General features: G+C 51.5%; 1 protein-coding gene across 1 annotated transcript; it reads left to right on the forward strand.

Annotated features, from left to right (window-relative positions):
- Positions 1–1,240: 1,240 nt before the first annotated feature.
- Positions 1,241–11,800, forward strand: LOC135893296 (phospholipase A2 inhibitor and Ly6/PLAUR domain-containing protein-like). The gene is made up of 5 exons (XM_065421095.1): positions 1,241–1,346; positions 5,310–5,426; positions 9,693–9,845; positions 10,307–10,447; positions 11,448–11,800. The coding sequence occupies exons 1-5, from the start codon at positions 1,241–1,243 to the stop codon at positions 11,798–11,800; spliced, it is 870 nt and encodes a 289-aa protein (XP_065277167.1).
- The last annotated feature ends 11,934 nt before the right edge of the window (positions 11,801–23,734 follow it).

Below are 23,734 nucleotides of genomic sequence, written 5' to 3' on the forward strand. Positions count from 1 at the left end.
TCCCTGGAAGAGATCCCCCCGCATTCTCTCCATGTGGCTACAACTCGGTTGTGAAACAGCTTGTGCCTTTGTCTGTGTGGCTGTGGTCCAGTCCTGTCTGTCACGCCGGTCCCGGAGGAGCCGGCGCTGACGTTGGTGTGGAGTCATGCGTCTGTGTCCCACGGTCTCTTGGTGTCCCGAGAAACTGGTTGCTCCAGCCAGGCTGACGTAATTTATTTTGCTATTTAAACGATACGAGTGAGTTGGTCTCTCCAGACAAGAGGGGAGGGAGCCCTTAGACAGCACCAATGGACTGGAGGCTGCACGTGGCATCTACCATGAAAAGGGGATGGGACAGATCCTGGACTGATGGGGAAGCCTGTACGTCAACACCCCAGCTAGGCATTGCCTTAATTATTTGGCTTGCCCTGCCTCTTGGGCTGGACACCCCAGCCAAGGGTTACAGCTCAGTGCTGATGTGTCAACCCTCTGGCTCTTCAGCATAACCTCGGACAGGCTGCGGTTCCTCTGGCCTCATTCACTCCTTAGCCTTGTAGACCCAAATCCTGCAGGGCTGTTCCGATGCCAGCTGGAACCTGTGCCACGACCAGCCGGGGGGGGCTCTGATCTGGGGCTGTTCTTGGGGGCGAATGGCTTGTTCTGTTCCGTTCCCCAGCAAGCCGTTCTGGGAGCTGTCAGGCCCTGGTAGCGCTTAAGCTATTGACCTCAGCCACAGCCTCAGTCCGGTGGGTTGGTCCGTTTGAATCTCTGCTGTATTTTCCCCAGAGACTTTGGGGTGAGGAATCACGAGGGGGGGATGGGTTTGCTCTTGGCATCAAGGTCCGACCCCGTTTTAAACAGATGGGGGGCAGGCTGGGAGAAGATACCAGGCCCCTCGGTAGATCTGACAGGGGAGGGTGTTTGCAATACTGGCCGGATCTTGGATGTGATTGCCCGCTCTGCTGGCTCCATGAGCTGTTACTGACCCAGTGTCTCTGGCTGATTCCCCCCTAGGCCAGGGGATGAGCGTTTCTGTTACTCAAGCTGGCTCTTTAACGCTGGTTTTACTTGGGCTTTTGGAGGCCCTTCGTTTGCCCTCTCAGGACTCAGGCTGAGTTGAGGGTTCAGTGGGGGGTGTTGGGAGAACCGAGCCGCTCGCTGGTGAGAACAAGCCCTGGCTGATCCCCGGGTGAACTCCCTTTGCTGGGGGGGGGGGATATTTTTAATGCTGCTCTCGCTGCTGGGGACATTGGCACGAAACATGCGCTTCAGGGCATTTAGTGTTCCTCTGGCAGCCGTCTCCATGGCAACCAACCAGTGGCAGGCAGGATCATTACTCCAGGTGAGGGAAGAAACCGGAGCCGCGGGTGAGCCGGCTCTAGAGGCACAAGCTGTACTGCCGGTAGCGCGGCTGTCTTTGGGCTGTAGCATGGGCCTCTTGACCTCTGCCATAGCTTCACGGTGACCTTCAGCCAGTCTCCTTCCCTCAGGGGAGGCAGATAACCTGGGTTTTAGCCCAGCCACCTACAAAACCCTCTGGCCCAGTTTGCTCTAAGGTTGGGCCAGCTAGCACAGCTGGGGGTATCTGCTGCTAGTCCTCCAAGGCCTGCCCATAATTCCCCCCCGAAGGATAGACCCATTCTGCCGTTGCCTTGGAAATAATTCTAGGGCATCCCAGCTCCAAGAACCAGCGGCTATGCCCCCAGATCCAGGGTCAGATCCAGCCCGCAGTAACAGGTAGGGCTTTGCAGGGGCATGCTCCCACCTGGGCTGGCCTGCGCCAGCTGCCTCTCACCTGCGTGACCTGGGCAGAGACTCCAGCCCCTTTGTTCCAGAAGGGGGTGAGAAAAGGCCCAATATGGGGGATAACTGAATCCTGGGGGTGGTGATTTGAGGGGCATCCCCCACTGGGGTCTGAGCCTTGCTTAGGCCCCGTAGCTGCTACGATGATATAGCACTCCTCAGGCTTGGGTCCCGCCCCGGTCAGTACTGACCCTGGATTTCAGTGGATCTTTGCCATCCCAGTCCCAGGGAGATGGAAGCACAATTTGAAGCAAGAGTAACTGTAGTGGCAGCTCTGTGATTCTCAGGCAGACTCTGCTGGGGGGACTGCAGGTCTCATCACCTGTTGGGCTTGAAAGCTATCCCTGGAGACAAGAATTTCCATCTCCAGAAGGTACCTGCGTGTAGGAGCAGCGGAGTGTGGTTTACACTGGCCACAGATCAGTGCCTGTGGGTGCAGGAAGGTTGGGTACAGGTCTATCTGAATCTGCTTCAGCCTTTTGGAAGCATGAACAAATCCCTAGACCGGTCTTTGGGCTGAGATCTCCCCACTGTCCCTGAGACGGATGGGGACGGGGATGCAGGTGCAAGTCCAAAGTACACAATGCCAAAGGAATTGCTGGTAGGAGCTGCTCTCAAGGGCGCTCGGTGTGGGTGGTGGCAGTGTCTGTCCTCAATGCTGCAATGACTGTAACTCTAAAATGTGTCTATAGTCTTGACTGTGTAAACAATAAAACAAGACTGTCCACAGGTGTGTTTGTGCTTTGTATGCTGTGACCCTCCTAGCGTGGCCTCAGAACAGGCGGGCTCTGCTGCTATGGCTGGTCTGCGGGGCCCCAATAGGGCCTGTGCCAGGGCCCCCTTACTTTAGGCTGGCAGCGGAGGTGAGGGGGAGCAGTGAGCTAACCCTCAGATGATGGGCATCATAGGCAGTATGTGGGGGAGGGGAGGTGAATAAAGACAGAGTAAAGAACCAGGTCCTAGCACACAGAAAAAGCAGGGAACGCTGGTTCATGCAGTCCCTGGGCTATTGGATATGGGACCAGCTGCCGATTGTGCCACGGCCGGGCTTCGCTTCCCATCTGCGGTGAGTCAGGTTGGCCCAGCCATACGGTTCCCGCCTGCTTTCCTGCCCGAGGCTGCCTCCCCTGGAGCCAGCCCCTGAGCCTTCGCTCTCCCCCCATCCTAGGGAAATCCAATGCTGCACAATCACCCAGTGCGAGCAAGGCTCCGAAAGCCGGCACCCGTCTTGGCTTGCAGCCTCCGGGGGCCTGGAATCTGCCTCCACTCACTTGCATGGGCTTTGGCACAGCAGAGCATGAGAATCATTAAACTGCTGGCTGCACACTGGATGACTGCAGGTGAAAGTTGGCGAGCAGGTGACAGCAGGAGGGACGGCGCTGCCCTTGTGTACTGCTTAGAGATGAATAAAGATTGTTTTCTTTCTCCTTTTTTTTCCACACTACTGCTTCCAATTGACTGTTGTCCTTTAAATACCGGCCCGATCCAGTCTTGTTCTGTTGGGGTTGGAAGAGGAGCGCCTCTAGCCCAGGGGTCGGCAATCTTTCAGAAGGGGTGTGCCGAGTCTTCATTTATTCACTCTAATTTAACGTTTCATGTGCCAGTAATACATTTTAATGTTTTTAGAAGGTCTCTTTCTAGAAGTCTATAACATAGAACTAAACTATTGTATGTAAAGTAAATAAGGTTTTTAAAATGTTTAAGAAGCATCATTTAAAATTAAATTAAAATGCAGAGCCCCCCGGACCGGTGGCCAGGACCCGGGCAGTGTGAGTGCCACTGAAAATCAGCTTGCGTGCCACAGGTTGCCTACCCCTGCTCTAGGATGACTGCTGTGAACTAGGCCTTTTCCAACATGGTGTCCCTTCCCAGTGTCTGTCTTACACCTCCTGGTTCTCCAGTTGTCCACAGCATCATCTATGGTAGCCAAGACAGGACCTGACTTTCTACTGGTAACCTCCCAAGCTACCCTACATAGCCCAAGCTGTTCTTCCACTGTGGGCCAAATTTAAAGGATTGATCTATACTCCCTTTATTGTTGTTAATCATGTTTATTATAGGGGATGGCATTGTGCCAGGGGCTGTACAAGTGGTAGCAGTCGGACCTTCCATGTGGACAATTGAATAAGACCGGACAGAGCCAGGCTGGGGCAAGGGTGGAGCGTGAACAATGTGATGGCATCAAAGGGCAGGTTCGTGCCATGATTTTATTTGGGTGGGTTTAGGAAGGGAGGGGGGAGCAGAGAGGAAGAGGGTGGGAGGAAAGTCCAGTCCGCTGCAGTCCCCTGCTGCTCCCGGCTGGAGTCTCTAGCTAGTTCCTTTCTGCAGTTTTTCCCCAAAGCCTCATGGCAGGGGCTCTGAGAAGCACCAGTTCCCCCAGAGAGAAGGGGTAGGTCTCCCCTGTATGGTTCTGGGTCTATGGGCGGTGACCCAGCTACACTGGGCCAGTCGAAAGGGGGTCTGCAGAACAACAGAAGGTTGTATGGGGCTCTGCATCGGCTTAACTTGTAGGCGACTTAATTTGCCCATTGTCTTGCCCCACTGCTTCCTCCCCACACAGAGAGCTTGAGCCGGGCTTCCCTGTAACCCTGCCCCTGCTCAGGCCAGGGGGGCAGCCCCCAATGCTCAGACTGGATACGGATGTCCCATCTGCGTCCAGCAATGGCATGTGAAGAGGATGGTCGGTGCTGCCCTCTGCTGGCAAGAACTGGAAGGAAGTTGGAGGGGGGTTGCCCAGTTCTGAAGGCAGCAGAGGGCAGCACCGACCATCCTCTTCACATGCCAAGAACTGGAAGGAAGTTGGAGGGGGGTTGCCCAGTTCTGAAGGCAGCACCCCACCAGCAGCAGTGCAGAAGTAAGGGTGGCAATACCATACCATGCTATCCTTACTTCTGCGCTGCTGCTAGCGATGGCTCTGCCTTCAGAACTTGGCTCCCAGCCAGCAGCCACTGCTCTCCAGCTGCCCAGCTCTGAAGACAGCGCTACTGCCAGCAGCAGTGCAGAAATAAGTAGTACCAATCCCCCCCCCAAAAAAAAACAAAAACCTTGACCACCCCACAACTCCTTTTTCGGTCAGGATTCCTACAATTACAACACCATGAAATTTCAGATTTAAATAGATGAAATAATGACATTTACCATTTTAAAAATCCTATGACTGTGAAACTGACCAAAATGGACCATGAATTTCATAGGGCCCTTAATGACACTTACATCACACCATTCAATTTATTGCATTTTGCAGGTGGAATTCCTCTTCTGACTTCCCTTCAGCCCCTGCTTGCATAAATCCCTGGACGGAGAATTTGCTGCATTGGAGACCCCAACTCTAATTCACGTTCGTGAGAGAGAGAGAGAGAGAGAGAGTGTGTGTGTGTGTGTGTGTGTGTGTGTGTGTGAAGTGAAATAGAGAAACCTCAGCACTGGAAAGCAGGTTGCACCAGATGCTTTCCCTAAGAACCCAGGGGACAGTGGGGGGGCAAGAAAGGGACAAATCTACATGAATAATTTTCTCTCTCCTTTTCTAGGTGCCAGTCTGCAGTGTGAGGTTTGCAATGACTTTGGCAGGAATTGCAGGGGCAGCATGAAGACCTGCAGCTCTGGAGAAGATTCCTGTGGCATCCTTCTGCTTGAAACCCAAATAGGTAGATGAGCCAGATCTCACACCACCATGGTCCAGGGACCAGAGCACACTGGGTTCGACTCCAAGTTCTGGGTGAAGAAAGGGGTCTAGGGGGTTGGAGCAGGAGGTAGGCTGGGAATCAGGCTTCCTGGGTTCTATTCCCAGCTTGGGGAATGGGGCCAGTGGGTTGGAGCAGCGACAGGTTTAGGGGTGGGCCACCTGAACAACCGCCCAGGGTGCTATGCAGCAGTGAGAGGTGGGCATTGCTGGCTGGTAGGGGAGGGCCACAAACTCACACAGGTGACCCTCAAGGATGAGGGAGATTCTCAAACCTGAGCCACTCTTTTTAGGTGACGAAGCAGAGGAACTGTCCCAGATTGAAATGTCATAAGGAGGTGGTTTTCGAACAAACTGATAAACTAAACAGTAATAAGTCACCAGGACCAGATGGGATTCACTCAGGAGTTCTGAAGGAACTCAGATGTGAAACTGCAGCACTACTCACTGTCGTCATTTAAATCAGCTTCTGTACCAAATGACTGGAGGATAGCTAATGTGACGCCAATTTTTAAAAAGGGCCCCAGAGGAGACCCCGGCAGTTACAGGCCGGTAAACCTGACTTCAGTACTGAGCAGACAGGTTGGAACTATAGTAAAGAACAAAATTGTCAGACACATAGATGAACATAATTTGTTGGGGAATAGATTCATAGATTCTAGGACTGGAAGGGACCTCGAGAGGTCATCGAGTCCAGTCCCCTGCCCGCATGGCAGGACCAAATACTGTCTAGACCATCCCTGATAGACATTTATCTAACCTACTCTTAAATATCTCCAGAGATGGAGATTCCACAGCTTCCCTAGGCAATTTATTCCAGTGTTTAACCACCCTGACAGTTAGGAACTTTTTCCTAATGTCCAACCTAGACCTCCCTGTGGGGATGTAAAGTTCCATGAGAGGGTAAGGGTCACGATGGGACACTTGCCTGGCAATAAATCATGGCCTTATGTAAGGCCCCCTGGTGGTTATAAAATGAGGCCTTATGTAAGGAACAATTGAACCAATCGGTGTGGGGCTATACATGTGACAAACACATGATTCCACATTGGTCGTGTGTTTTATCCGCTCCGAATGGAACCCCACACCTCCCTTGCTGCAGTTTAAGCCCATTGCTTCTTGTTCTATCCTTAGAGGCTAAGGTGAACAAGTTTTCTCCCTCCTCCTTATGACACCCTTTTAGATACCTGAAAACTGCTATCATGTCCCCTCTCAGTCTTCTCTTTTCCAAACTAAACAAACCCAATTCTTTCAGTCTTCCTTCATAGGTCATGTTCTCAAGACCTTTAATCATTCTTGTTGCTCTTCTCTGGACCCTTTCCAATTTCTCCACATCTTTCTTGAAATGCGGTGCCCAAAACTGGACACAATACTCCAGCTGAGGCCTAACCAGAGCAGAGTAGAGCGGAAGAATGACTTCTCGTGTCTTGCTCACAACACACCTGTTAATACATCCCAGAATCATGTTTGCTTTTTTTTGCAACAGCATCACACTGTTGACTCATATTTAGCTTGTGGTCCACGGTAACCCCTAGATCCCTTTCTGCCGTACTCCTTCCTAGACAGTCTCTTCCCATTCTGTATGTGTGAAACTGATTTTTTCTTCCTAAGTGGAGCACTTTGCATTTGTCTTTGTTAAACTTCATCCTGTTTAACTCAGACCATTTCTCCAATTTGTCTAGATCATTTTGAATTATGACCCTGTCCTCCAAAGCAGTTGCAATCCCTCCCAGTTTGGTATCATCCGCAAACTTAATAAGCGTACTTTCTATGCCAATATCTAAGTCGTTAATGAAGATATTGAACAGAGCCGGTCCCAAAACAGACCCCTGCGGAACCCCACTCGTTATGCCTTTCCAGCAGGATTGGGAACCATTAATAACAACTCTCTGAGTACGGTTATCCAGCCAGTTATCCACCCACCTTATAGTAGCCCCATCTAAATTGTATTTGCCTAGTTTATCGATAAGAATATCATGCGAGACCGTATCAAATGCCTTACTAAAGTCTAGGTATACCACATCCACAGCTTCTCCCTTATCCACAAGACTCGTTATCCTATCGAAGAAAGCTATCAGATTGGTTTGACATGATTTGTTCTTTACAAATCCATGCTGGCTGTTCCCTATCACCTTACCACCTTCCAAGTGTTTGCAGATGATTTCCTTAATTACTTGCTCCATTATCTTCCCTGGCACAGAAGTTAAACTAACTGGTCTGTAGTTTCCTGGGCTGTTTTTATTTCCCTTTTTATAGATGGGCACTATATTTGCCCTTTTCCAGTCTTCTGGAATCTCTCCCGTCTCCCATGATTTTCCAAAGATAATAGCTAGAGGCTCAGATACCTCCTCTATTAGCTCCTTGAGTATTCTAGGATGCATTCCATCAGGCCCTGGTGTCCCTAGCCTCTGTTTGCCAGAAGCTGGGAATGGGCAATGGGATGGATCACTTGATGATTACCTGTTCTGTTCATTCCTTCTGGGGCACCTGGTATTGGCCACTGTCGGAAGTTAGGATACTGGGCTAGATGGACCTTTGGTCTGACTCAGTACGGCTGTTCTTATGACATGTGGAGGGAAGTGCCCAGATTTCTCCCTGCTTTCTCCCAGCAGAGGAGTGGGGGTGCAAGGAGTGACGCACATATACTGCTCGCCCTCTGCCCCAATATTCCTCTGTACCCCCCTAGGAGGCTGTGAAGAGGGGAACCTAGGTGCCAACTTTCCAAAGTGTGGGGGGGTGCTCGACCGCCAGCTCTCCCCCAGGTCCTGCCCCCACTCCATCCCTTCCCCCAAGTCCCCACCCCTGCCCCACCTCTTCCCAACCCCACTCCGCCTCTTCCCACTCAGTTCCGCCCTACCCCGAGCGCCGTGTCCTCACTCCTCCCCCTCCCTCCCAGCCTCCTGCATGCCGCAAAACAGCTGGTCATGGCGGGAAGGAGGCACAGGGAAGGAGAGGGAGACACTGATCCACAGGGTAGCCGATGGGTGGGAGGCTCTGGGGAGGAGGGGGGAGCTGATAGGGGGGCTGCTGGTGGGTGTTCAGTACCCACCATTTTTTCCCCATGGGTGCTCCAGAACCGGAACACCCACAGAGTCGGTGCCTATGGGGGGAGCATGGAACAACGCTAGGCGCTCCGTGCATCCAGGTCACTTTCCCCACCTGGGCTGTGCTGTGAGGCAAGCGTCAGGAGCTGCAGCTCTCCTGCCCTCCCCTTATGCAGGTCAGGGGGAGGAAGTGACCAGGGAGCAGGGAGCCCTGACATTGCTCGTCGCTTCCCCCCATGACTCACTAGGGATGCATGGAGGAGCAGCGTTGGAGGGGGGGAGCGAGCAAGCAGTGTCAGCTGCTCCCTGCATCCAGGTCAGTTTCCCCATGTGAGCACAGGAGGAGAGTGCAAGGGCTAGGCGCGCAGGAAGGGGGTGCATGGGTTCGGGGCAAAGGGAGCACAGTGCAGGGTTTAGGGGCACAGGAGGGGGATGCAGGGGGTGGGGTGAAGGGGGTATAGTGCAGCAAAAAGTAAGGGTGGCAAGACACCATATACAATGGCACCCTTACTTCGCTGCTTCTGGTGGTGGCGGCACTGCCTTCAGAGCTAGGCACCCAGCTAGCAGCCGCCACTCTCCAGACAGTTCTTAATTTGTGCCGAGGTTTGCTGGGGCTGTGCTCCTCTTTCAATATAAATTAAGCACTGGGGGGAGGGGAGGGGAGAGGGAAAGGCAGCAGGGCCCTGGTGGAGTGGGAAGCCTTGGGACCAGAGGTGATGGGGGATGGGGAGCCCATGGTGGCTAGGGGCAATGGGGAGAGACTGTGCCCACGGGGGCCAGAGGTGCCAAAATACAAGTTCGCCCAGGGCGCCATTTTCCCCAAAGGCCAGCTCTGAGCTGGAGCAGGATGTGGACTAGGACTCAGGCCTCCAGGGTTCTATTACTGACTCTGTGACCTCAGGCAAGTCTCCATGCTTCAGTTTCTGCCTGGGTAGACTAAAGATAAAGACACATTGTGGAATCTCCATCTCTGGAGATATTTAAGAGTAGGTTAGATAAATGTCTATCAGGGATGGTCTAGACAGTATTTGGTCCTGCCATGTGGGCAGAGGACTGGACTCGATGACCTCTCGAGGTCCCTTCCAGTCCTAGAATCTATGAATCTATGAAACAGCCGTCTTTTTGAGGAGCATGGGGATAGGGTGGCAGAGTTGATGAGTAAACATCGGTCTTCTCCTTCTGTACAGTGGGATTTGATATACAGAAGGTAACCAAGTCCTGCATGGCGTCCAGTGAGTGCAGAGCCAGCCCTGTTGTTACGAGGTTTGGGGAGGGAATGGCAATAAGGAAGAGCACCACCTGTTGTGTGGGGGATGCCTGCAGTACAGCCTCCGTTACAAGTACGTATCCCTCTCGCTATCTCCCCACCCTGCTAACACTCCCACACCAATTCTTCCTCTTCATTCCCCCTCCTCCCCCTCTGCCCACCTTCACCCCTCTTTTCTGGAATGAGCCCCTGAGAACAGTCTCCTGCCCCACAGGGGGTGCTGCAGTGAGTTATACTGAGCCCTGAGAATGCAGGGGGTGCTCCATTGAATAGCACTGGGTCCCTGGGGGAAGAGGTGGAATTAAGTGAATGTGGCTCTAGACTGCCACAAACTGCAGCTGATTCCACATGGGGCATGGTTCAATTGGTCTGTGCTGCAAACTCATGCCACTAACCTTGCTACGTCCAGTGTCTCCTGAGCTCCTGTATGGGGGATGTAGGGCTGAGCTGTTCAACCCTAACCTGCTCTCTCTGTCCTGAAGCCTATTCTGGAATGTCCCCCAAGTTGACTGCATTTGCTCTGCTTCTTCACAGTGCCCCCAGCAAACACAATCCTAAATGGTCGGCATTGCCCTGCCTGCTCTTCTGTGTTTAACTTGCCATGCAGCGAAGCGACCTTAGATTGCACTGGATCTGAGACCCATTGCATCGCAGTGACTGGAAGCATAACAATGGGTAACTTGAATTTATTTATTCTGGTATGTTATTTGCTTTCTTATTATTTCCGCTCAGACGACACCTCTGGTCTGGTAGCTAAGGGATTGGCCTTGGACTCCAGACACCTGGGTTCTAATGCCGGACAGCAACTGGCCTATTGTGTGACCTCAGGCTAGCCTCTGTGTCTGTTTCCCCTTGTACTAGATCTCTTCTATTGGGGGCCCTGTTATGCTAGGTGCTGCACAGATCCTGACTGAGATTGGGAGGGTCCCCCGTTGTGCCAGGTACTGCACAGACACAGCCATTCACCATTCCACAGCTTTTACCATCTAAATAGTCAAAGGAACGATTATTCTCTCCATTGTATGGATGAGGAAACTGAGGCCCGGAGAGATTAAGGCTGGGATCGTCAAAGGAGTTTGGGGAGTAAGGGACCCAGATCCCGTTAAAATTCAACCGCCGCCTATGTTACACTCCTTTGAAAAATCTGCACCTAAGTGATGTGCCCAAGGCCAACCTGGGAGTCTGTGGCAGAGCAAAGAATTGAATCCAGATATTATGAGTCCCAGCCTGGTCCCTTCATTAACACAAGGCCTCTTTTCTTAGAGATCCCACTCCCTGCCACCAACCATCAATTGTTTCGTTGCTCAATGAAGAGTGGGACTAATATAAAGCCCAGAGGTGAATGGGTGTCATCAGTGGGTTTTAGATCTGGAGTCCCAGTGATTTGTCCAAGGACACATAGTGAGCCTGCATCAGAGCCGTGGAGGGGGAGGTTGTTGGGGCCTAGATGAGAAGGGGGAAGCAGAGCAGACGAAGAAGTGAAGGCCATGGAGGACTTACATGCAGCTCTGGGGAATTGAGCAAAGGGGAGGCCTAGATGGAAGTGCAGGGAACAGAGCAGAGGAGGAAGCTGAGGCTGTAGTGTTTAAGATGGGCAGGAGGTGTGGATTTATGGGTAATGGCGACAGAAGGAGACAAAAGTCCCTTGACACTGACCAGCTGCTTCTTTTTCCAGGGGCAGGTTCATATCCTATACAGACCACCATGAAGGGTTGCGCCACTGAATCCGCCTGCAACCTTTTAAAAGGAGATTCAGGGCCCTTCGGAGACAACATGAAGATAACCACAGCCACATGCAGCCCAGCCCCTGGCAAGTCTGAACCGACTAAGGGACCAGCCCCGGGTGCAAGTGGCACAGCTAAGCAGCCAGCCCCTAGTGTAACCAGTCCGATTAAGGGACCAGCCCCCAGTGCAAGTGGCACAGCTAAGGGACCAGCCCCTTTTGCGGCTGGCACAACTCCAGGACCATCTGGGCTTCTCCTCCTCCCAGTCCTCACAGGGTTATTCCTGGTGAAGCTCCTCTCCTGATCCCCACACTATGCACCGGCGACACTGCACTGAATAACACCTATTCAGCTTGCATTTGCCCTTCTCAGCTGCTGCCTTTCCATTCCAGAGGCTCTCCCTTTCTGGACAGATTTGTTTCCCCTTTACTTTGTTGCACAGAATACAACAAACTGGAGATCAGAAAACTCTGGAACTGGATGAATTATTTTGACACGAAAAATTTGTCAAAAAGCTGATTAGATTTATGGAGACCCCTAGTGATGAAATTAGACAGCACACTCAGGGAGTGCCTGTGTCCAGCAGCCTTAATGAAAGATCCTCTATTCATCAAAGCCAAGTCCTGCCACTTCTACTGCTGGTGCACCCTACAGTAGGTAGCTGTAAATTTACAGTCTAATTTGGAAATTATTGTTCAAAATCCGGAAAAGAATTTTTGTGGCAGAGCTGGGAACAAAACCCTGGCCTCCCAGGCCCCACCCTAGCACTTGCATTGCAGTTACTCATATTTATACTTAGGCATCACACTTAAAATAGCTTCCTGAAGGGGGACCTAAGGTGGCAGTCTATTAGCTCATGTGTTGGGCACATGGAGCTTTTCTCTGTGGTAAGAAAAAGCCCTTGATTTTCCCACTTAGTCCTCTCTAAGCAACAGAAGCAGGTGGGAGGGCACATAATTAGACAGACAAGGAGGGAAAGCAAATAGAATAAGGGGGAAGGAGGATTTCTGCCCTGGGAAATGTTCCCATGCCAGGAACCATAGGCGCCAACTCCGTGAGTGCTCCGGGCCTTAAGCAGCCGCGGGGAAAAAAAAGTGGGTGCTCAGCTCCCACCAGTACAACTGTTCCGTGCTGCTGCCGATCAGCAGTTTGGTGGCTGAGGGAGGTGCTTGGGGGAGGATGGAGAGAGGCGGGCGGGCAGGGACCTCAGGGGAGGAGACGGAGAGCGGTGGCAGGCGGGTGCCTTGGGGAAGGAGGCGGAGCGGGGCGTGAAGAGGTGGACCGAGGGTAGGGCTTCAGGGGAAGGGGCGGAGTGGTGATGGGGCCTTGGTGCGGAGCAGGGGCGGAGCACCTTCCCCCCGGGAAAAATAAACAGCAGTGCGTATGCCAGGAACAATCAGCTCCTGTGTAACAAACGCCATGATTAGAGCTGGTTGAATTTTTTTCGACACTTTTTATGTTGAAAGTTGGCCTTTTTTTAAAAAATTGAAAATGTTGTGGTTTTTTTAAACTTTCCATGTTTTGGGGATGAAGCCCCCAAATTCCAGGGGGTGTTTCCTCTTTTCTAGCAGCAAAATGGAAAAAGGGAAGCATGGGAGGAGAACACCAAAACACGTCCATTTTGAACATTTTTTTGAAAGCAGAAAAGCTCTGATTAAAATTTTCTACCAAAAAAAAAAAAAAAACCCAAAGAAACAAACAAAATCTCCCTTTTAAAAATTATTTTGAAAATGTTCCCCCAAAACTATTCTGTTTTTCAACCAGCTCTGGAGATCATGACTAAGCTATGATTTTGTAATGAATATTTTTAGTAAAAGTCACGGGCAAAAAAGAAAAATTCATGGAAGCCATGACCTGTCCATGACTTTTACTAAAAATATCCATGACAAAATGGGGATCTGCAGGTCCCCACATCGCCTGAGGCAGAGCAGCTGTGCAGGGGCTAAGAGCTACCTGCAGCAGCTGGGGGCTGTGGGGTACCTCCGCTGCCCGCAGCTCCAGGGGCCGTGGCAGCTGGGAGCTCAAGGATTCCCCCACCCCCCTCGGCAGCTGGAGCTGTGGGGTCATGTAGCAGTGCCCGCTCTCAGCCCCTCCACAAACGCCATCAGAGACCAACTGAAGTGCAGCACCCGTGTCCTATTGTTTGTGTCCATTCCCACCACCTATTATTTACAGAGACCAACACTCTGGGAGACTACGAACTTCCCAGCCAACAGGGATCTAGAGCCCACACTCCTCCCTTTCCTGTCTCCTTCCTGTTTCTTAGCCAGCTTTATAGGGCAGGCTGGCTACCCACACCTGCAGGTGGATCCACTCTGGTAATTAGGGCATGGCCCCTCAGCCAGCCCAAATAATACCCTTCTTCCTCTGGAACAGGGCTAACAGGGGCCTGGCTTGTTTCTCCTAGCCAGCACCCTGTTACAGGTACCTCTGCCACCCGCAGCTCTGGGGGCCAGGAGCTTAGGGGTTCCGCCACCGCCGCTCCCGGCAGCCAGGAGCTCGGGGGTTCTGCTGCCACCGCCCCCAGTGGCTGGGAGCTGTGGGGTTTCCCCTGGTGTCCGGGAGAGCTCGGGGGGGTTCCTCCAGAGGCTGGGAGCTCTGGGGGCCACCAGATGCGGCGGAGGTACCTCTCAGCTCCTTGCCCCAATGGGCGGTGGGGGACCCTGCAGCTCCCAACCACCACAGGCTGAAGTCACGGAGGTTGTTGGAAGTCATGGATTCCGTGACTGATAGCCTTAATCATGACCCTAATCCTGCACATATTTCACTGATGTGCTTAATTTTGCTACCATGAGTTGTCCCATTGACATTGACAGAGAAAATTAGGGAGTACAGGTGTGTATATGTGTATTTGGGGGGGGAATGAAAGTTTTTGGTTCAGAAAACCTTTGAAATGGAATGTTTTCTAAACAAAAAAATTGTCTGTGGGTGAACATTCCCTCCCATCCACCTATTTCTGACCCATTTCTCTATTCCTTTTTTCAGCAGCAAAATTGGCGTGAGGGGGGGAAATAAAAGGTTGGTAGAACCAAAAATTTCCTATTTCCAATTTTTTCCTCTGGCTTTTATATTTAATTCTAAATGATGATATAATATACAAGTCAAAATGAAACGTTTTGACCTTGTTGAAATACTCTGATAATGTTGCTGTCAAATATTTTAGTGAATCTAATATGATATCTCAAAAGTTTTTTGATTTTGTTGATTCAGCATTTTCTGGGGGGTGGTGACAGGGAGAGGGCTCTTCTGTTGGAAATATTTTGACTAGCTCTAATATTTACTACTTTACTAGCCCAAGCTACAAATCCCAGCCACAGTGTAACTGCTGCCAGCAACAAACAGCAAGTGGAGATGAACCTAGTTTGGGGCTTCCTACAGGAAGGGCAGATTGAGGGATAGTGTGACATTCTGTACCTCATAGTAGCACTCTGGCACCCCCATATTCACCGTGATGATATGATTATGATATGTTTCGTACAAAGTATACCTTGCGAGGTATCATTTTAAAAGTCTTGATCTGTTGAACATTAGCATTCTGTTGGATTGTAATTGCAGTATATGTTACTGAAATATGTTTTGAGGTTGGGAACACCCACAACCAGCCTTTCAGGTACAACAGTGGAGTAGCTAGGCAGTGTTAATGGCTCATCAACACCCATCTAGGAAAGAATCCATTATCCCAGAGACTGTATGCAATGGAGAATTCTCAGAGAGAGCATATATGCAATGGAGACTGCTTGACCAATGGGGACTAACTGACCCCCACATCACAGCATAGATCTTTCCAGCAATCTCGAAGAAACTATAAAAGAGGGGAAGTGACATCATCACTTGGCCTCACTCCCCCCACAACTCAACACCCAGGGCCGGTGCAAGGAAGTTTCGCGCCCAATGCGAAACTTCCACCTTGCGCGCCCCCCCCAGCTAACCCCGCCCCCCTGTGGCAGCTAACCCAGCCCCCCACCCGGGGAGCCTGCCACCCCCCCACCCGGGGAGCCCCCCCCCGCAGCAGCTACCCCCCCCTCCATGGTAGCTAACCCCGCCTGGGGAGACCCCCCCCCCACGGCAGCTAACCTAGCCCGGGGAGACCCTCTCCCCCCAGCGGAAGCTAACCCCACCCGGGGAGCCCGCCTCCATGGCAGCTAACCCCACCTGGGGAGACTCCCCCCGCGGAAGCTAACCCCACCCAGGGAGCCCCCCCCCCCCGCTGCGGCAGCTAATCCCGCTTGGGGAGACTCCATCCCCCTCCCCCGTGGAAGCTAACCCCGCCTGGGGAGACTTCCCCCCCCCCCTGCGGCAGCTAACCCCGCCTGGGGAGCCCACCCCAGCTCACCTCAGCTCCGCCTCCTCCACTGAGCACGCCGGCGCCGCTCTAATTCTCCTCCCCTCCCAGGCTTGCGGCGCCGATTGGAGGAGACTTAGAGCGGGGGCTGTGTGCTCAGCAGAGGGGGCAGAGTGGAGGTGATCTGGGGCGGGGAGCGGTTCCCCTGTGCAACCCCCCTGTTACTGCAGGCGGCCCTCCCCACGCCCCAGCTCACCTCCACTCCACCTCCTCACCTGAGCGGGCTTTTAGGCACCCCCAACCACTAGGCGCCCTAGGCGGCCGCCTAGTTTGCCTAAATGGTGTCAACACCAGGAAACACGGCTGGAGGACAAAGACTTTGAACTGGAGGAAGGTGGCCCCAGGCTGTAAAAGAGTCCCAAGCCTGTGTTTTGAAGACCTGTAACCTGCTTGCACCATCTGTCAGAGGGAGACACTGCTTCAGACAAATCCTGCATAGTTTGTAGAACTTAGACTGCAAATTTATTTTTATTTCTTAAGTAACCAACTTTGATCTCTATGCCTGCTGCTTATAATCACTTACAATCTATATTTCTATACAGCTGTTTCATGGTGGCAAGCACTGGGAGGCAGGGGGAGGAGGGGGAAGGCGGTGCACTTGGGGAAGAGGCAGGTCCAGGGTGGGGATTTGGGGAAGGGATCCAATAGGGGCAGGGAGGGGGTGGAGTTGGGGCAAGGACTTTGGGGAAGGGGTTGGAATGGGGGCAGGGCAGGAGGGATCGAGCACCCACCAGTGTCGGGAAAAGTTGGCGCCTATGTAATAGTGCCCCCATTTTACCATGGGAGACATGGAGGAACTGAGTTGTCTGAGTCACACAGTGAATCGGGGCAGAGCCAGGAATGGATTCTTGTTTACGCTAAGGCCCTTTTACCCTGCTCTGGCCTTAAATTGAGCATAAACAGCCCACTGGCTGGTATAGAGCTGGCATAAGGGATCTGCCTTGACCCTGCTCCCAGCCCCAGCTGTAGATGGTTTGGGGTGTGTGACCAGAACACACTGTACTGTGGCTATTCTCTGCTCCCCAGATCTCATAGGTCGGGGTGGAGCACACTGTGCTGATGCGATTCTGTGCTCCCAAGGCCCTCAGGAGGTAGACTGGGAGCAGGGTCAGAGCACACTGCTATGGTTATTCTCTGCTTCCCAGGGCCCATATAGGATGGAACGGGGGCTTCGGTGAAGTACAGTATGCTGTGACTATTCTCTGATGCCCATAGGAGGCCATAGGAAACAGAGTGTAAGTTAGAGCAGCCCTGAGGCCAGCCTGGCTCTCCATAGCTCCGGAATATGAGGAGCATAAAGGTGGCTTTCCCCCACTCCCAAATGCAGGGACGGAATAACCAAAAATCTGGCCCCAGATGTCCTGACTCCTAGTCAAAACCAGACAAAACTCACTATCGGTTGCTCTTCGTTGTGGCTAATAACCCACCTGCCTTGCTCCTCTACATCACAAAACCAATAGGTTTATTTAAAAAAGGTTTGCGTTCCTAGCCTCTGTTTGCAGGAATCTGGGAATGGGCAATAGGGGATGATTTATGATTACCTGTTCTAGTCATTCCCTCTGAAGCACCTGACATTGGCCACTGTCGGAAGACAGGATACTGGGCTAGATGGGCCATTGTTCTGACCCAGTATGGCTGGAGGCTGTGGATTAGGGGGATGCATTCAAAATATCCTAAAAACCAGTGATGAAAGGTTTGTTTTTTCAAATTATCCATTTCAAAAGGGCTTGGGGTTGGATTTGAACCCTTAAGCTAGCAGTGAAAGGCTTTACAGCTTGTTAATCATCCCCAGAACCAATTTAGGGCTTCTGTAGCTCTTCATGTCTTGCATTGCCTTTCCTGAGGGAAACTGAGTTAAATTGTCTGGTGCCTAAAATGGAAAAATAATTTCTTCTCACAGGCAAATATTGTAATATTGTGTGAGGTGTTTTCCTCCTCTCACTCCCTCGAAGAACCCTTTAACTATAAAAAATGCCAATAGCAATCTGTACTAATGCAGTGGGGAGAGGACAGGGGGTTCCTTGCATTGGTTTGAGAAGGGATGCTGGAGTCTGCAGGTAGAAGGAAAAACAGTCTTAATGATTGCTTAAAGCACTGTATCCACCTCTGACAGACCTGATGTTTTGGTCTTTTTACACTTTGGAAACAGTTATAACACATCATGCCAATACAGTTTTGTAAGCCCTGAAACCTAGAGAGTAAGCTGTAGTCATGCACAGGGGCATATGGGAGCTTGGGCAAGACTGACAAGAGGTTTTTATCTTCTGCTACAATTGTCTCTCTGGTGGTAAAGACATAGTCAAGGCTCCCTGACACAACTGATTCCTCTTTAAAGAGCTAAATTAAGAGAGTTTGGAGGCAACAGACAACCCAGAGCAGAGATGGCTTTGAGGTGAGGGATAGGGTAGAACTGAAATGGCTTGCAGAGTGCTGCAGCTTACCTAAGGGAAAGAGACTCAGATGCAGGCCTCTCTACCCAGCAATCGAAGCTGAAATAATTTCAGATGGGTCAGGTGATAGAGCAGCACTGACCTGCCAGAATCCTTGCAATACACCAACCCAGGATGGCAAACTGCGAGTGGGGAGGAGGTGATACTAGAACTCATTAGCAGCTCACAACTGCAAGAGGAGGACAGAGGTTGAGATTATTGTTAAAACACGCTGGGCAGTTGGGAGTCTTACCTCAGGGAATTTGTTAATGTATTAATTGCTGCCTTTCCCAAGTTTATTCTGTTGTGTCCCCTCCCCCCTCCCATAAAGTTCTTTGTTTTAAACCCCTGGACACAATGCTTGCAAGTGGAGAAGTCGTTGCCTACCCAGACCCCCTGGGTGGTATATATGTTTCCCAGGTTTCTGAGTGCGGGCTTCAACTGTGTTATTTAAGTCTTTAAAAAGAACAACTAGAAAATTGAGCCTGGCCCTTTTTGCTGCCAACAACACCTGGCAGAAGGGTTCCATGTTCATGGTTTGAACTGAAGAGTGACTAAGAATGGGTCCCCACACAGCAAAATCTGTGTATGGGCTAGTCTACCTGAACGAGCTTGAATCCAGCTAAAGAGCTTTTGGTATGTAGACATACCCACAGTCTTGCAAAAGGGCAAGGGAGGGGATGGAATCTGGCTGTAAACAAAATATTGGATGTGCTCTTTGGCTTGAGCAAAGAGTCACTGAACCAGATTCAGCTCTGGTGTTAGCAGGTGCAACTTTCCTGGACATCAGGGCTGAATTTGCACTAGTCTCTGCAGCAAACCCATTTCTCTCTCTCTGACTAGACCAGGGGTGGGCAAACTTTTTGGCCCAAGGGCCACATCTGGGTGGGGAAATTGTATGCAGGGCCATGAATGTAGGGCTGGGGCAGGGGGTGGGGGGTGCAGGAGGGATTTCAGGGCAGAGGGTTGGGGTGCAGTGTGCAAGGGGTTCGGGGTGCGGGCTCCAGCCCGGCGCCGCTTATCTCGAGCGGCTCCGGGGTGGCAGTGGTGCACAGTGGGGCTAAGGCAGGTTTCCTACCTGCCCTGGCCCTGCACCGCTCCTGGAAGTGGCCAGCATGTCCGGCAGTGGCTCCTGGGGGTGGGGTTTGGCAGGTGGCTCCGCCACACGCTGCCCTCGCCTGTGGGTACCACCCCTGAAGCTCCCATTGGCTGCGGTTCCCTGTTCACGGCCAATGGGAGCTGTGGGGGGCGGTGCCTGCAGGCGAGGGCAGCGCATGGAACCCTCTGCCCCAGCCCCAGGTGCCACAGGGATGTGGTGCCAGCCACTTCTGGGAGTGGCGCGGGGCTAGTGCAGGCAGGGAGCCTGCCTTAGCCCTGGTGCGCCACGGGGCTGGCAATCCCGTGGGCCGGACTGAAAGCCCTGATGGGCCAGATCCAACCCGTGGGCCGTAGTTTGCCCTCCCTTGGACTAGACTCTGGAGTCGGGCTAGGATGCACAGACTTCCATGGCCCTACCCACTCATCGCAGCTCTTGTGAAAACTCAAATAACATCTGGCAAGATTAACTTTCTCTGATGGTCAAATATAATGGGAATGTGTGTCGGTTCCACAATCAACAAAACAGTGTCTCGAGGTGGTAGCTCTGAATTTCCAGTTTGGGCTTGGAGAGAAGGCAGCAAGACAATACATGCCTGCATTTCCAGGTGTGTGTGGGAAGGATAGGGCAATTTGTGCATGAAGATTAAGAGAGTCGAGGGAAAGGGACAGTGTGTGAAAAATGTACTGCTCTGCCCTAGCTAAACCACACCATTCCAAGTTAGTCAGTACAATTTTGGAAGTCTAGGAGCTTTAAGTACAGCTGTTGAAATAATGTAAATAAAAACATGCATGTGTGAACAGGGGGAGATGCTGCTTATGCCCTAATGGGGACAACAGCAAAGCCCTAGTAAGAAGCAATAGGGAGGCATTTGCCTTTTTAGCTCATTCAGAATTAAATGAGGAAAAGGGATGAAGAGGGTGTGGCAGACATGGAGCTGCCACGTAATCTATATAATACAATTCCAGGATTGTCACTCTGAAGCCTAGAGTGTCTGCTGAGTCAGTGTGAAGTGATGGAAACAGCTACAAGCATGAGTGAGAGCTCTTTTTATTTAGAATATTACTAGGTTTGATCGTCCCGGGGATTCATGGTCTGTTGCCATCCAGTTTTTAAGTTCTCGGCCATTTTGACTTTAAGAATTACACCCGGGCAACAGCAAGGCATATGCCACCCCAAGAATCCTAGACCATTGTCATAGCAGAGGTAACTTAACCAATCACTACCCTTATTCTACAGATAATTTGCATGCAACAATTTCATTGGTTGTACAAGAGACCACACAGCTGGAGAATTACTTGGCCCAACTGCTGCTGTTCTTCTGAACCACGCACACAACAACGCAACCAGCACACTGTGTGACACCCCAAGCCTTTAGCTGTAGTCATGCTGTATGTGACCTTGTCATTGAGAGAGCCTGTATAAGTATATTGGGTTAATGGGATAGGGTCTTTAGTTTTCAGTTATTTCGTTTAAAGTTTCCTGGGAATTTCTTATTATTTATTCCAAAATTTTAAAAAGGGTGAAAATCAGTAAAAACCAAAAACAACGGGCAGGGAAGAGGGAAGGAGGGGTGCCCAGTACCCATGATGTAGCAAAGGAAGCAGATGGGGTCATGCTGGAGGGCCTGGGTCAGGAAGGGGAAACAAACTGGGCCATGCTGAAGGGCCCAGTTATGAGGACCAGTACTGGAGGGCCTGGGTCAGGAAGGGGAAACAAACTGGGCCATGCTGAAGGGCCCAGTTATAAGCACACAGGAAACAGTGGGCTACACACCGTGAGTACTGACAGACCTGATGTACTGTTTCCTGTGTGCTTATCGCTGTAACAGTCCAGTGGTCTTGGCTGCCAGGACCTTGGTCCCTGTTTGTCTCGCTCTCCCACTACAGGGTGTGACCTGTGGTGCCTGGGGCAGCTCTCGCTGGAAATGCCAAGGTCAGGGCAGGCTGCAAAAGGGAGAGCAGATACTCCCAACATCTTGCTTCCAACGAATTTACATGACTTGTGTAGCTAGTGCTAGGAGTAACAGATCAAGGGGCTATAAACAGTTACATCAGGGGTAGGCAACCTATGGCACGCGTGCCGAAGGCGGCACGCGAGCTGATTTTCAGTGGCACTCACACTGCCCGGGTCCTGGCCACCGGTCCGGGGGGCTCTGCGTTTTAATTTAATTTTAAATGAAGCTTCTTAAACATTTAAAAAACCTTATTTACTTTACATACAACAATAGTTTAGTTATATATTATAGACTTATAGAAAGAGACCTTCTAAAAATGTTAAAATGTATGACTGGCACGCGAAACCTTAGAGTGAATAAATGAAGACTCGGCACACCACCTCTGAAAGGTTGCCGACCCCTGAGTTACATAGTGACTTGGACTCTGGGAAAGGGGGGTGATCAAACAACTGACCAAGATTTAAAGACACTATCCATAAAGCAGACAGAGTGAACTGGTTTGTGAGTTGAGGGAACAGACTGTCACCCAGTTCCCAGAGGTCTTGGGATGTCTGTAAACAGCTTAAATTTACCAGGATCTCCAGGTGGAAGGTAGATTGGCATCTGGTAAGCTAGACATGCATAGAGTCTGTTTGTAATTTTAAGAGCTTTTTCTCTGAAATGCTTTTATTCTAAATAAACAATACTTTGCTTTAAAAGGCTGTTTGTGGTCATTGGATATCATTGGTCATTGCTCCCGACAGGAGTGGACTGTAGGTGCTAAGCCTAAATTGAATCTGATGAGATAATCAAGATTAATACCAGTGGACTGCAGCTCAAGGCCAGTCTGAGAGTGGGAGAACTGTGATTCCACCCTGAAAGATGTGCTGACTCTATCCATGAGACCTGGAGGAAGTGCACCCATAAAGACCAGGAAGGAGTCAGAGAGGCAGTTAGCCCAGGAACTCTGACAGAGGGGAAGACGCAGAATTTGCTGGAGTTGTGAATAATCGGCCAGATCCTCAGCTGTTGTATATTGATGTTGCTCTATTGACTTCACTGGAACTATGCCAATTTACATCAGCTGAGGGTCTGGCCTTACAAGTCTAGTTGATGCAGGGAATAGGAAGAGGAGTGATGGGTCTTACCCAGAAAAAGAATGTCTCGAAATATTGCTCACACGTTTCCCATTCTCCTTCACTTCTGCCTGTTACTGTCAATTTTCCTACCTGAGGCGGGGTGGCAGGTCTGGGTTGGGTCCATCAAGGCGCTCATTGTTCATAGCCATGAGGTATCCTCTCCATCCTCTTCTCTCCTCTCTTCTTTTTTTTTTTCATCCCTTCTCCTCATCTCCATGCTTATAGCTGTTCCTTCTCTCCCAGCCCACTATCTGTCCGTCCTCTTCCTCCACAGTGCCCTCTTCCTGTCCCTCCCTCACTGAGTAACCAGGGAGTTAGGCTTGGAGCCTAGACTTGCCACCTGCCCAGGTTTTCCCAGGATTGTCCCTTTGTTGAGGTAGCTGTCCTGGGGAATCTGTAATGTTGCGCAGCACACACTGCCACCTGTCCAGTTTTAAGGGCTCAGGATCATCCTGGATGCCCTCAGAGGTGGAAACCATATGTCCTTCTCAGAGGTACTGCTAGTCATGCACCAAGCCTGGTGCTTAGGGTGATGCTCCGGAGCAGCAGGAGAGACAGAGTTAATCAGAATGCCCCCTGGGGAGTGGGAAGCTGGGTATGGGAGTTGGAAAGTGGCGTTTGGGGGTAACAATTGAGTAGGAGCTGGAGGCTGAGAGAATGCAGCTGGGAGGAACAGTTGGGTGGCAGGGAGGTGGCAGTCTGGTGGCTGGAAGATGGGAGATGGCAGGTGGGAGTAACTGTTGTGTGATTGGTGGGAGTAAACTGTTGGGTGGCTAGTGAGAGTAACTTGGGTGGCTGAGAGACAGGCGCTGACAGTTGGGAGGCACCATTGGGGGGAGGTGGCAGTTGGGAGTAACTGTTGGGTGGCTGGATGGTGGCAGTTGGGAGGCACAGTTGGGTAGCTGGGTGGTGACAGGTGTTTGGCTGAGACACAGGCGGTGACAGTTGGGAGGCACTTTTGGGTGGGAGATGGTAGTTGGGAATAACTGTTGGGTGGCTGGGTGGTGGCAGTTGTGTGGCTGAGACACAGGCGCTGACAGTTGGGAGGCACCGTCCAGCCGCTGGCTAACAGGCAGGGCAGCAGACTCAGTTCGGGGCTGGCTATGTGCTCTGAGGTGTTTCTGAGGGGACTGGAGGAGGAGGGATCTGGTGGTCGGGTGCGGTGATGGGACTGGAGGCGCAGGGGCTAAGTGCACAGAGGCGGTGTCACTGCCACCAGCAAGGTGTCCCTGGCACATGGCGGATGAGGGGCTTTGTGTGGCGAGCGTGGTCTGATGTGAGAATTCGGGGAGGGTG

Source organism: Emys orbicularis, chromosome 21 (genome assembly GCF_028017835.1).
Source record: "Emys orbicularis isolate rEmyOrb1 chromosome 21, rEmyOrb1.hap1, whole genome shotgun sequence".
In the NCBI taxonomy this organism is placed as follows: domain Eukaryota; kingdom Metazoa; phylum Chordata; order Testudines; family Emydidae; genus Emys; species Emys orbicularis.